This window comes from Castor canadensis, chromosome 3, assembly GCF_047511655.1.
Source record: "Castor canadensis chromosome 3, mCasCan1.hap1v2, whole genome shotgun sequence".
In the NCBI taxonomy this organism is placed as follows: Eukaryota; Metazoa; Chordata; class Mammalia; order Rodentia; family Castoridae; genus Castor; species Castor canadensis.
Window position 1 is genome coordinate 47,423,867 of NC_133388.1, and position 13,573 is coordinate 47,437,439.

The 13,573-nt window shown below is 35.4% G+C and overlaps 1 protein-coding gene across 13 annotated transcripts in view; it reads right to left on the reverse strand.

Moving 5' to 3' along the window:
* Kiaa0586 (KIAA0586 ortholog) overlaps nt 1-13,186 on the reverse strand; it is a 100,504-nt gene extending 87,318 nt beyond the window's left edge. For 8 of the 13 annotated variants that reach the window (XR_012446157.1, XR_012446158.1, XM_074067898.1 and 5 more), the window contains exons 1-8: nt 13,067-13,182; nt 12,428-12,691; nt 11,339-11,409; nt 10,274-10,340; nt 8,518-8,587; nt 5,870-6,044; nt 4,845-5,066; nt 2,889-3,042 (exon numbers count right to left, since the gene is read on the reverse strand). Coding sequence is in view for 11 of the 13 variants with exons in the window: in XM_074067898.1 (XP_073923999.1) it covers nt 2,889-3,042; nt 4,845-5,066; nt 5,870-6,044; nt 8,518-8,587; nt 10,274-10,340; nt 11,339-11,409; nt 12,428-12,626 (958 nt within the window). In the remaining 2 variants the exon portion in view is untranslated. Of the gene's footprint in view, nt 1-2,888; nt 3,043-3,850; nt 3,989-4,844; nt 5,067-5,869; nt 6,045-8,517; nt 8,588-10,273; nt 10,341-11,338; nt 11,410-12,427; nt 12,692-13,026 lie in introns of those variants that run through there. The other 5 variants (XM_074067891.1, XM_074067890.1, XM_074067894.1 and 2 more) reach the window with 5 other exon arrangements.
* Between the last annotated feature and the right edge of the window lie 387 nt (nt 13,187-13,573).

Genomic DNA, 13,573 nt, shown 5'->3' on the forward strand with positions numbered 1-13,573 from the left:
ATACCTATAAGAAACAGAACTAAGAAATCTCTTCTAATTGCTTTAAGTGCGGCTGGGAGGGGGTTGGCGGGGAGAAATGATGGGGGCAATGTAAATAATGTACAATATAAGTCTAATTGGAATTGTTGCTATGTATCATCCCGGTATAATGAATATATCCTAGTAAAAAATTTTTGAAAAAAAGAAGAACCCGGGCACCAGTGGCTCATGCCTGTAATCCTAGCTACTCAAGAGGCAGAGATCAGGCGGATGGATCATGGTTCTAAGTCCTCCCAAGCAAATAGTTCCTGAGACCCTATCTGGAAAAAAACCCATCACAAAAAAGGGCTTGTGGAGTGGCTCAAGGAGTAGGCCCAGAGTTTAAGTGCCAGTACTACAAAAAAATTAAAAAAAAACGAAATGAAGACTATGAACATTTTATACTTAAATGTGGTACACAAGAATAAATAAGGTAATATTCAGCTGTGGAGAATTGAATTGAAGCTGTGGAGAAAATGCTTTTGATGGCAATGAAAACTGATAAACTATCTGACAATATGCTCTGCCCTAGTAATCTCTTGAGAATTTATTCTAAGGAAATAGCATAAAAGAAAGAAAATGTTAAAATAGTCATTAAAATATTATTTATAAAAAAAACTCCCTAAAACCTGCCTAACTGTTCAAAATCATGAAATAGCTATTCAAGAGACTACACTTTAGTCACTAAAAATTAAAATTAGCTGGGTGCTGCCAGTGGTTCATTCTTATAATCATAGTTACTTGGGAGGCTGAGATCAGGAAAATCACAGGTTGAGGCCAGCCTGGGCAAATAGTTGATGAGACTTCCCTCTCCAAAAATAACCAGAGCAAAATGGACTAGAGGTGTGGCTGAAATGGTAGAGTGCCTGCCTTGCAAGAGTGAAGCCCTCAGTTCAAACCCAGTCCTACAAACAAATTAAAATTATGGGATGGGGTATAGCTCAGTGGTAGAGTACTTGTTCAGCATACACAAGGCCTTGGTTTTAATCCCTAAAATCAAAACCAAAATTAATTAGAAGTTAACTGTAAAACATAGAAAATACTTTTGATATGCTAATGGAAGTAAGAATATATTTATGCTACAATTTCAACTGTATAAAATGACATACACCGCAGAAAACATACAGAAAAATAAAAGGTTTAATTTGTTGAATTTTTCATGGACTCAGTTTTTTTTCTTTTTTTCTCTTTTTTCTGTAGAGGAGTTTGAACTCAGGGCCTCGCAACTGCTAGGAAGCCACTCTACCACCTAACCCACACCCTCAGTTTTTCTTTTACTTTTGTTACTGTAACTAATAGAAGAAAACAGTATATAATTAATGAAAGGCTTTTTTTTTCTTTTAAAACTCAAGTCAGTCTTTTGTCTGCCTCCTTGCCACCATACTACGAGCTGCTCAGTTCTACCATGTCTTCCTTGCCATAATGGATTGGTACTTCTGAAACTGTGAACCAAAATATATCCCTCCTCTCTTAAAAAAAAAAAAAGAAAGAAAAGAAAAACAACAAAAAGAACAAAATTATGAGCACGTAACTCTTTAGAATGGAATATACCAGCAAAATAGTTTCTACAGAAGTTCTTGTCCTTGCTCTGACACCCTACCTTTCAAGCATGCAAGTCAAAACATTTCTGTGCTTCACTTTCCTCTCTTTGAAACTTAAAAACTGGCTCAGATTACTTCATAATAGCTTGTAAAGATTATTTATTTGTTGCAAAATATAAAGCACCTTACAAGTATAAGGACTCTTTAATGACTGAAATACAAAAATATTCTAATAAATCAAATGTTGGAAATACATGGACCTATATATCATTAAATGAATAATCTCTTGATTTTCTTTAATTTGTTATTCAAGTATCAGTAATTTGGAAACATATTCATTTATTTTAAATTCCAAAGGCTTAATAAATAAGTTATGTATTTCTTTTTTATTATAAATTGTTTTCAAAGTTTATTGAGATAAAAGATTTAAGAAAGTAACTAAAAAATGGTTAGAAATATGGTAGATTCCCCCATTCTTATTCATGGGAGATAATGTTCTAAGACCCCCAGTGAATGTCTGAAACAACAATGTCAAATCCTACCTATATCTATCAATATGTATGTGTACTTATATATACATATATACTTAATTTTTTGTATACATACATATAATGTAGTATGGATACACTGGGCAAAGGGATGATTCATAGCCTCCTAGTACTGAGCTAGACAGCAAGAGATTTCATCATGCAATTTAAAACTATGAAGTGTTTATTTCTGGAATTTTCTATTTAGCATTTGTAGACCATAAGTGACTATGGATAACTGAAACTTTAGCAAGGAAAACTGCAGATGGGAGAAGGGGGCAGGATATGTAGTTTTTAATTATTATCCTGACAAAAATCAAGAATAACAAAAAATACACAGCTTGTCAGAGAACTGGAGAATTATATTATAAACATATTTGCTTTAATTTTACTAGATAAGTAAAATTCTTCTAAACTTATAAGTGGTTTTGACAACTTCTGAAAGTTATTAATTATAACCACAAAGTAGGACATGATCCATAATTTGAATAAGTTTCAAAATAACCTAAAATTTACTTGACCTAAAAAAAGAACTGGCTTTGTAAGCACAAAGCCCTAAGTTCAAACCCCAGTCCCACCAAAAAAAAAGAAGTAATTTAGGGCTGGCAATGTGGCTCAGTGGTAAGACTACCAGCACTGCCCAAAACCCCCCACCCCCTGTTCCCAACAAAAAAGTTGTAATTTTATAAAACATAGCCTTTTATTAAATAAAGACTTATAATACTTAGTAAATAAGTTTTTAGCTTATATGGCATGAAGAACTCTAGTGACATTTTTTACTCAAGGAACTAAATATTTTTACCTTGTTTGGAAGCAAATGTATTACATGAAGACAGATGGTTGTTACCCAGGTTAAGATGTTCTGGTTTTACAAAATACTTTTCCACTGCTCTGGAAGGGGGCATGTTAACAGGCTGGAAACTACTAGTCTTGAGTGCAGCACTAATAAAATGAGTCTAGAAGAAATAAAATTATTTTATTAATTTCAAGCAACACTTGAAAGTCAGATAATAAAATGAATTGACATTTATCAGCAGACTTGAAAATTGTTTAAGTTAATAAACAATGAAAATATACACCTTACTCAGAAACTATCACTGTCATAACAGAGTATGGTAACAGAGGTGTCATTAGAAGAATGTAATCTCAAAGACTGGGTTGAGTCTCTGCTGTGTGTTAAGCCAAAGACTTCTGTGTGACATTAATCATTTTCTTTAACCATTCTAAACCTCAGTGTCTTCCCTTCCACCTCAGACATGGTGCAGGGGCCATTTCATCAGGTTAGGAGAGAATTAAGGAAGGGTTATAACCCTAGACCTTTCTGTCAAACAAAGAATATAAAACCAAAACATCTCATCTTTAAATTGTACATTTCATTTGAAGTAAAGCTTTGAAAATAACATATAGTACATACTCAAATAATAGCCATGACCTGGTGGCTCAGGCCTGTAATCCTAGGTAGAGATCCAGAAGACTGAGATTTGAGGACAGCCCCAGCAAAAAGTTCACAAAACCTCATCTCAACCAATTGCTGGGCACATATGTCATCTCAGTTACTCAGGAAAGCACAAATAAGAGGACAGCAGTCCAGGTCTATCAGGGCATAAAGTGAAACACTATTTCAAAAATAACCAACACAAGAAGGGCTGGTAGAGTGGTGGCTCAAGTGGTAGACCACCTACCTAGCAAACGTGAGACCCTGAGTTCAACCCCCATACTATCCTCCCTCCCCAAAAAAGTCTAGCTTAGTGGTAGAGAACTTGCCTAGCATAGGAAAAGTCCCTGTGTTTGATCCGACACCAATAAAAAAATCTTGAGAGGTTGGCTTGTTGGAGCATGCCTGTAATTCTACCACTTGGGAGGCTCAGGCAGGAAGATCACGAATTTGAAGCCAGCCTGAGGTACATAGCAAGACCTTGTCTCAAAAAACAAAAACAAACAACAAAAAAGAAGTTTTAAAAATTATACTACTTTAATTATACCACTTCAGTGCTTTAGTGTTCACTTTGTGATAATATATTGATGCAATAAACTTATTTTTGTACATTCTTCTGAATGTTATATTTTAATATAGTTTTGTTAAAGTTTTTAAATTGTATATTAATTAGAGAAAAAAAAGAAAATTCACAGTCATAAACTCATTAAAAAAAAGTTTGAGGGCTGAGTAATGTTCCAAGACCTAGAAATTTCAAAATAAATGAGTAACTATGCTATCAGCTCTTTGTAAAGATAACTCTTCTTTTTATAATAGACCAATGCCTCATATTCAGAAGGCATTAAGATATTCATTATTCTAAATTAATTAGATACAGAAGCAAATATGTACAGCAGGTGGTTCTCATCCAAGGGTGTACATCAGAATCATTAGAGAGCTTTCAATGATTCCAAGGAACACTTCAAACTGCTCTCTCAGAATCTCTGAGGACAAAGCAAATGCATTTTTATAAAACAGTTCAAGGGATTCTAATGCACATTCCTAGACTAAGAACTGCTGATGCAAAGAAATCATTGCTTTAAAAGCAGTATGAATAAAAGTACTGCAAAAGGACAAAAATCCTCTATAAGGAAAGGTCTCACAAAACTAGTACCATTTGAACTAGAACAGGCAGTCTCCACATGGGGTGAAGAATGATGAGCAAGCAAATCATGGTTTTAGAACTAAAACTTACAATCTAATGAACTATTGCAATTATCAATGAATATGAGACATGCAAGTGATAAAACATCATGAAATGTATACTAGCTTTACTATAGATACCTGAATATCTATTTGCTGTTGCTGTAATTTTTCAAGGTGCCTAATGTGCTGCTCCATAAACACACTCATTTGCTTTTCATGATCATGACAATGTAGTTTCTCTTGTTTACTTTGAATGCTTGTTTGCTGCTCTGTAACACGTTGCAAGTGTTTGTCAGTCTCCTGTAACTTATTAAGTAATTCTGCAACAGAATTAACTTTTGCTTCCAATTCACTCTGTACCTAAAACAATAAATATATCAAAATAATATTTCATATTACAGAAAGATAGAAAAATTATGCTCCATTACTAGAAAGGTTACTTATACAATTGAAATTGAGAATTAGAGGTTTTACCCTCTAAATCTCTGATGACTTTGATGATGCCTTTGTTTTTAAGAGTCATGAAATAAAAAGCAGGAGACAGCAATCCTTAAGTATATGTTTTCTCTCATAAAAATAAACAAACAAAAAGCCAGAAATAAGATATTTAAATGGATAGTGAAGAAAAGGAAACAGCAAAACAAAGTAGCTTTTGATATAATGATAAGTTAAATCAGCAGCCTTGAATTCTAGTCTTGGTTCTGCTACCTATTAACTCTAAAATCTTGTGCCTTCCTTGACCTGTTTCTGTTTCCATCTACCTAAGGCTCTCTGTAGCTGTCAAATAAGGAGGATTGTGGGCTGGGAGCACAGAGGTAGAGCACTTTGCCTAGCAAGACCAAGGACCTGGTTTTGATCCCCAAAGGATGACCAATAAAACATTCAGGTTGCTCAGGACTCTGGGGTTTCCTAGGATGTGAGACTTCCACTGCTACAAGTAGGAAAGTTCTAAATTTACTAGTACCATCAGTGTTGAGAAGGAAATTTTCCTAACTCCTGAGAAATAATACACAACTGCAAATAGGAAAATTCTTTCCCATTGATAGCAACTAGAAGATCCACAGTTTACAATCAATAGTACACAAGCACTTATAGAATCAGTTCTTCATGGATATTTTTATATTTCACAAAATGCATCAAGAACATCTATGGAAAAAAAACACCTTTATCAGTGGAGCTGCTGTTGCAATGGCAGCAGCAGTTGCTGCAGCCACAGTTGTAGCTGAATCAATTCCACTGGGTGAAGGTCTAGCCTCCTGAGGAACAGCATCCTTTTCTGTCCCTGTGTCTTCTAAAAGATGTACTTTTACTTCCTTACAAACGGGCATGCTTTGAGCTCTATAAATAAAACAGGAACAAAAATATATTCAGTAAGCTACATTGAACCATTTCAAAAAAATGCCAAGTGGTAATCTGCTGAAGGTGGTTTTCTTGATTTTTTAAAAAAACTAAATCACCTATAAAATATAATCATGTAGTTAATAAAATTTATTAAGGTTCAGGTCACTGAAGGCTAAAAAAATAAGAAAATAATTCTTTGAAGGACATGATATTATTTTGGAAAATAAGATTTATTTATATGAAAAAGAATTATACAGATATATAATCAAGAAGTACAAATTTAAAGCAAACAGAAGTTCTAAAAATTCAAATACCAAATTTTATTCCCAAATGCAGAGTAATTGCTGTTTTTTTTAAAGCACTGATAATTTTATTCAGCAAATACTTTTAGAAGAATTATAAAACTAGAGGTCATAAAGAGATAAGATCTTAAAATATTTCCTTCTGCTGTTCTTTGAATTTGAAACACTGATTATAGTTCATATGAATAATATCTGTGCAATCAAGAATATTAATATCATTAAAAGAGGTTTATGCATTAAGGACATACCGCTTTAAAAAAAAAAACTGAGGTCACAGGTATAGTTCAATGTTAGAGTCTCTGCTTAAGAATGAGTGCATAAGGCCCCCTGATCAGTCCCCAGCACACACACAATTCCACTGGGAAAAATTATAATATTATTAATGTACACTTTGACTACCATTTTTTTCTCCAGCTTCTGAAGTACAGTTGACAAAAAAATTATATATGTATAATACATGATGTTTTGATATATGCATACTTTGTGAAATGATTACCACAATCAAGCTAATTAACATATCTACCACCTCACATAGTTACCTTTTTTTTTTTTTGTAATTAGAACATTTAAGATATACTCTCTTAGCAATTAAGGGCCAACATCTCTCAATTCCTCCCTACTCTCTACCCCTGGCAATCACCAATCTACTCTACTTCTGTGAATTAGACTTTCTTCAGACTCCACATATAAATGAAATTATGTGATAATTGTCTTTCTTTTTTTTCTTTCTTTTATTTTATCATTTTTACATTTACTTACATGTGCATACATTGTTTGAGCCACCTCCCCCCTCCCCCCGCCTTCCCCACCCCTACCCCTGATAATTGTCTTTCTGTGCCACGCTTGTTTTACTTAGACAAAGACTCCAAGAGGGATTATTGAAAGTGCTGAATTTTCTACATTCTAGTTCATTTAGATTTAGTGAATAAATGTTACCCAGTTCATTTAAATGGGCACCAAAGACACTATTAAGAGGCCTGGATTAAAAGTGAGTCCAGCTTCGCACTGTATTTGGCCTCAGAGAAAACAATAAAATGAACACTGACAAAACAGGAAAGTCCCTAGGTAAGTCCAAACAAAATCAGCAGTAATACATTCTATCTCCAGCTGCTAGGCTTTTTAAAGACAACACAGAACTCTTAAACTTACTCTCTGGTAATGCCCTATTTTTTCTAAGAGCATTGTTTTTCTCTATGAGCCTCAAAATTTTGAAGTTACCTTGACTTCTCTATCTGCTTACCTTCTCATACCCAAGTGACTCATCAAGTTTTGTCAATTATTTCATCACAATTGCATAAAGAGTGTCATAGAACTATGGAGGTAGGACTCTTCCAGGTCATCTATCGTTATTTCCTAATTCTGCATGAAGAAAACTGAGCTCCATAGAGGTAAGTGGATTTATTTGCTCAAAGTCACAGATTTAGTATGTGGAGTATGTGGCAGAGTTAAGGCCCAATTCCCAGAGATCTTCCCATGACACTTGAGCTAATCTCTTTCAGATTAGCACTTTTCCTATTTCTCCCTCTCTACTACAGAACTTCACCAATACTTACCAACTATGTATTTTATTCTTCCAGTTTTTACTTCCTTAAAAACATCCCACACATATGTTTCCACCATTCAAAAATCTAAGATAGTACTTTATAAATAACTAAATAAGCTAATTTCCTCTGTTTGGCTTTGTACACACTCCATAATACTCTGGTCCCTTCCTTTCCTATATGTACCTATTACTTTGCAAAACAACCTCTGTCTGGAGTCTCACTGCTCTCTCATTAAATACACATAGGACACTGCATCCACAGCTGATTCCAAAATTTTTCTCTTAACCTTCTTCCACTCAACTGACTACTACTTCCTTCTTTTCTAGGTTGTAACACAAGCCTAACCTTATTTAATAAAAAATAAATAAAAATTCTAAAAACATGAATTCTGTAAAACTGAGATAGTATTAGAATCTCATTCACAGGATTTTCTGAGGGTTAAATGAGTCAATATGGCACAGTGCCTAAGTGAGCACTTTATGTGTGCTCACATCATGATACTTTATATATATATCATCACACATTACATCATGCAGCAAAAAATTTTTCCTATGTCTAAACTATAAAGGAAGTTGATTTTATATATGAGACATGATCAAACTGGTTTCTGTAAATGAAACTTACTTTTGCTTTAAAACTGCTCTTAGAGCATCTTTCTGTCCCATGGTGTACTGAGAAATAAAGATGTCATTTGCTGTAAAATCAAGACAGAAAAATGTATTTAAGATTCCTAAAAAATTTACAAAATTTTAATGAACTATTCAAGAAATACCATTTTTTTGAAGTGAGAATATATTTAGGAATTTTGTAATAGGATTTCTCAATTTAAAAAGAAAGGCAACAAGTTACCTAAAAAATTATATAATAATTATAACCCTGGGTACTAGAAAAAAAATTGCATCAGAAAAACCTGTACCCAGGTGTGGGGGTACATTTCTGTAATCTCAGTACTCAGGTGGCTGAAACAGGAGGACCTAGCATTCAAGGCCAGCCTGGGCTATATGTGAGACCTTATCACAAAAACAGAAAAAAGAAAAAAAAAAAAAAACTCCCTAAAACCAAATTGGAGAATTTATTCAAACTTTAAAGAGAAAAACCACTTAGAATTAAAATACATTTCTTTTAAATATGTCAATAAATAAAGCTTTTCAGAGTACGTTTTTAATTTATTACCTTACCAAGGACCATTCAAAACTTGAATTCAGAATTTAAAGACAGATAAATACCAAACCTATGCAAAAGGTTGGTAATAAACTAAGCTTTGCCATTGTAAACTTTTTTCTGGATTTTTGAATCTATTAATAACTTGATTTGAAAGGAAAAGCTAATTAAAAAATGAAAATAATAGGGGCTAGGAGTGTACAGTGTATGCTTAACATGTGCAAGGCTCTGAGTTTGATTCCCAGTACTGCAAAAAAATTAATTAATTAGAATAAATAAGCCAGACACCAGTGGTTCACACCTGTAATCCTAGGTACTTGGGTGGCTGAGATCAGAAGGATCGAGGTTCAAGGCCAGCCCAGGTGAACAGTTCACAAGATTCCATCTCCAAAATAACCAGAGCAAAATGGACTGGAGGTATGGTGCAAGCAGTAGAGTCCCTGTTTTGTGATTGTGAAACCCTAAGTTCAAACCCCAGTCCCACCAAATTATAATAATAATTAAAATAAATAAATAAAACTATTATACTGTTATGGTGGCATTAACTGTAATCTCAGCACTGGGGAGGCTAAGGCAAGAGGATAATTAGTTTGAAACCAGCCTGGGCTACATAGTGAGATCCCCTTACACACACACCAAAAAATCTTTTAGGCTGTTGAATGAATGTGTAAAATTCAATTCTACCCTGAGAAAGAAAATACTGATCATGCTATAATATGGATGAGCTTTAAAGACATTTTGCTAAGTGAAACAAGCTAAATGCAAAAGGTCACATGCAAATGGTATTTAATTCACTTATATGAGCTATCTGGCATAGTGAAATTCAGAGAGGCAGGAATGAGGAGTCAGAGTGCATACAGTTCAGCTGGGGGCAATGACACAGTTCTGGAGGAGGACAGTGATGATAGTTGGCTGCACAGCAATGTGAATGTGTTTAATGTCACAGAACTACACATTTAATAACAGTTAAAATGGAAAACTTCAGCTATATTTTACCGCAATAAAAAAAAAAAATCAAAGCTGGATGGGGTGGTGCACACCTCTAGTACCAGCACTTGGAAGGCTGAGGAAAGAGGATCATGAGTTGATGGCCAGCCTGGGCTACATAGTGAGTTCCGGGCCACCTGGTTTATATAGCCAGACCTTGTTTCAAAAAAAAGACTAGCAAAATAAACAAAACACACACACACACACACACACACAAATTCTTTTCCTTTACCTTTTTGTTTGTTGCTCTCTTCTGTTTTATCCAAAGGCAGCCCCTGCACTACATCTTTAGAAAAATCCTTTGGTATATGAAAGGAAAAAGTGAAAGACTAAATAAGCTTTATTACCTGTCACTTATCAAGTACCATTTACTAACCATGTGACTACTGTGCTCCAGGAGGGCAGGACTGTTTTATATACTTCGTTTCTAGCACTACATAATGTTTAAGTACCTTGAAACTACTTAAGGATTTGTTTGATGAGTGAGTAATGTGCTATCAGACAAATAAATGAGTAAATAAACAAGCAAGCAAATGTGGTGGAGTTAAATCTCAATGTGCCACTTTCTGTGGCTTGAGGAGAACAAATCATTTAACAGCTCAGTTGTTTCAGTTAAAAGTGAAAAATCTGGAGTCTTTACTCCCATTTCCTGCATGAATAGCAGAAATGTTTCTCCTTTTTCTTTTCTCCCCACTTTTATCTTGTTATACTAAATTCCTTACCTAATAAACTTTATTATTACTTTTACTACAAAAAAAAAGTGAAAATCCAACTCAGTCAAATGGAGTAGATAAGGATGGTCAATGAATGGCACAGCATTCCAACTTAATCATAGCATTCTTAGTCACTGAGCTTATAAGTGGTCTCAAAAGGCTCCTGCATATAGGTGACACAGACAAATAGCTTTCTAATCCTATGTACAATCCTAGACTTCATCTCTAAGACTCTACTCATTGCTAAGACACTATCATTTTTATAGTACTATATTCATCTAATGTTGCTCTTCAGCTTTTCTTTTTTTGTTTTGGCTAAATCAAAAAAGGGAAAGAAAAAAATCAGAAAAGAAAGTCGATCAAGGGTGTCCGCTTATGACTTTCTAAAATATAGTCAATGAGATTAATATAGTACACACATTTAATGTCTCAAACACTATTCAAGTCACAAGTATAGTATATAAAACATTCTTCTTTGCATGCAGTATCTAAATAAAAACAATGTATGTTGCTAATCAAACATAATTTAAGAACACCTTATTTGCCAGTACATGATTAATGTGATCAAGAATTCTTTTGCTTACACTTTCTGAAACAGTGGGATTTTCTAACAGAGGCTGGTGATAATTTCTAGCAGAAGTTAAATCTGATGAACCTAAGAAAACAAAGGAATCAATGAGTGGTTTTTAAATCAGAATCTTACCCTTAGAAAAGTGTATATGCATGATTCAAGAACTAAAAACTGCAAGACCCAAATTGGAAGACACTTTGCATGCAAAGAAATTGAGAAAATGTACTCAAATATGTTCCAGAGGTTTTTACAGTTGATATTTTCGGGGGAGGGAGGGTCACTACAGTCAGCTAAGGGAGATAAATACAAAATGTTTTAAAATACAGGAGTTCCTTTCAATGTGGACAAACTACCAGGAACAAAATGTGGGTATGACGTAAAACCCTGGTTTAACAGCAGGCCTGCTATAGTGTCACTGCTGTATTTACAAGAATGCAGCACTATAAAGCATTTTGTTGTTTTTGTACATACATTCATTAATTAAATGTATTTGCACTGCTGGGGATCAAACTCAGCCTTGTGCATACCAAGTAAACACACTTTACCACTGAACTACATCCCCAGCCTCTCATTTAAGCCTTACAATAGCCAGTAAAATTACAGTAAAGTGAGTAAAGCATACATTACTTTCATTTGCCCTAAGCTCCAGACAGGATAAATGAGTTGGAATACAGAAGCCATCACTTGACTCTCATTATGCTTTTCTATGCCAAACTAGATTGCACTATGTAAAAGGAAGGTAGAGCATTTAGTAAAAAGTGCTACCTTGGTAAAATTAAGTACATTAACAAGTTAAGAGTGTCCATCTTAGATGTGAACCAGAACGATGAGTTAAAAACTACCCAAAGAAAAACCACAGTGGGAAATGTTAAAGGTTCATTCATTCCATCCATTCAAACATTTTGTAGACTGTCTGCCTGGCTATTTTCCCAGGGAACAGGGTCACTTTTCAAAAATCTGTATAAGCCATACTTATAACTTACGGTTGATAATTTAAACATTAAGAGTCCTCTAAATTTTGAAGCACACAGGAAAAAAATGGGACGGAAGATTTACAAAAACGAAAAGTGGGCGAGAAAGTACAGAATATGGAATCACATACCACGTAATGTTCCATTTAAGCCAGTCCCCATTCGAACAGGAAGGCGTTTATTTGCAGACAACGCCGGAGGAACACGGGACAGCTCATCTTTCATCACAGCCAAACTATCCCCCAGATTTGGAGAAATGATCTCACGAAGTCTCCTCGCTGGCATTTTAACCTTTCTGTTCTTTTCCGGGCTAAACTCAGAGTGTTTCATCTTGTTGGTTAACACAGAATTAGTCCCACAGTTCTGAATGGAAGACTTTTCTTCTGGGTTTTCACCTGAGGACCAAGGGAGTAGAAAAATGGAGGGGAAGGGGATGGTTTGATAAAACGTGATTGTCAAAGACGCAGTAGTCATTACATTTTTAAAATGTCTGCGGAAATTTAAATCTTGGAATTTAACCCAGGACTAAAGACGACAAGAATGTCATACTTATCCATTAGCCCCACTGAGTCTATGCATGTGCAAGTACGGATGAGCGACAATACTGTTGACAATGCACTCCGCATCCACAGGGCTGGGAGGCGCCAACAGATGTGGAGGCGGGGTTAGGATTTGCTAAGAGGTAGTCAAGCTGGTAAAATCCGAATGCTGTTTTTAAAATATCACCCACATAAAAAGCTTAACAGCGTTCTTCACCCACAGAACCTTACACACGCGTTCAGACGCAACGCCGGACCCCTAACTGGTCCCCGGCGTCTCCAGAGCACCCGGCCCCGCGCAGCCGCCGGTCTACTCGCACCGCAGCTTCAGTTGCCCACTCGTCAGTACGCACTCCCTCGAAAGCCCGCCCTTGACGCACAACACGCATGCGCGCCAGCAAAAGCGCCCAACCAAACTGCAAAGCTTTCTGGTGCTCTTCGGTCTCTCTCCGGGTGGAAACAAACTCCCAACGTAAAACATTTCAACGAGCAGGGAATTTAAAAAAAATTTTATTTTAAACACAGCACATCGCACGACGAGACTTAAACATTGGATAAAATTCGAGTGACTGAGGACTGAAGAGCTAATCTGAGTAATACTACTCGTGTTTATTGGAGACTGTTTACACTGTAGCTTCTGCGGACCGTTAGGGATAGGGGATTAAGTAAATTAGGCTTCCGAGAGGCTTCGACAGATTCGGTTCATGGTAGGAAAGGAAGTGAGGAATACAGAGCGTG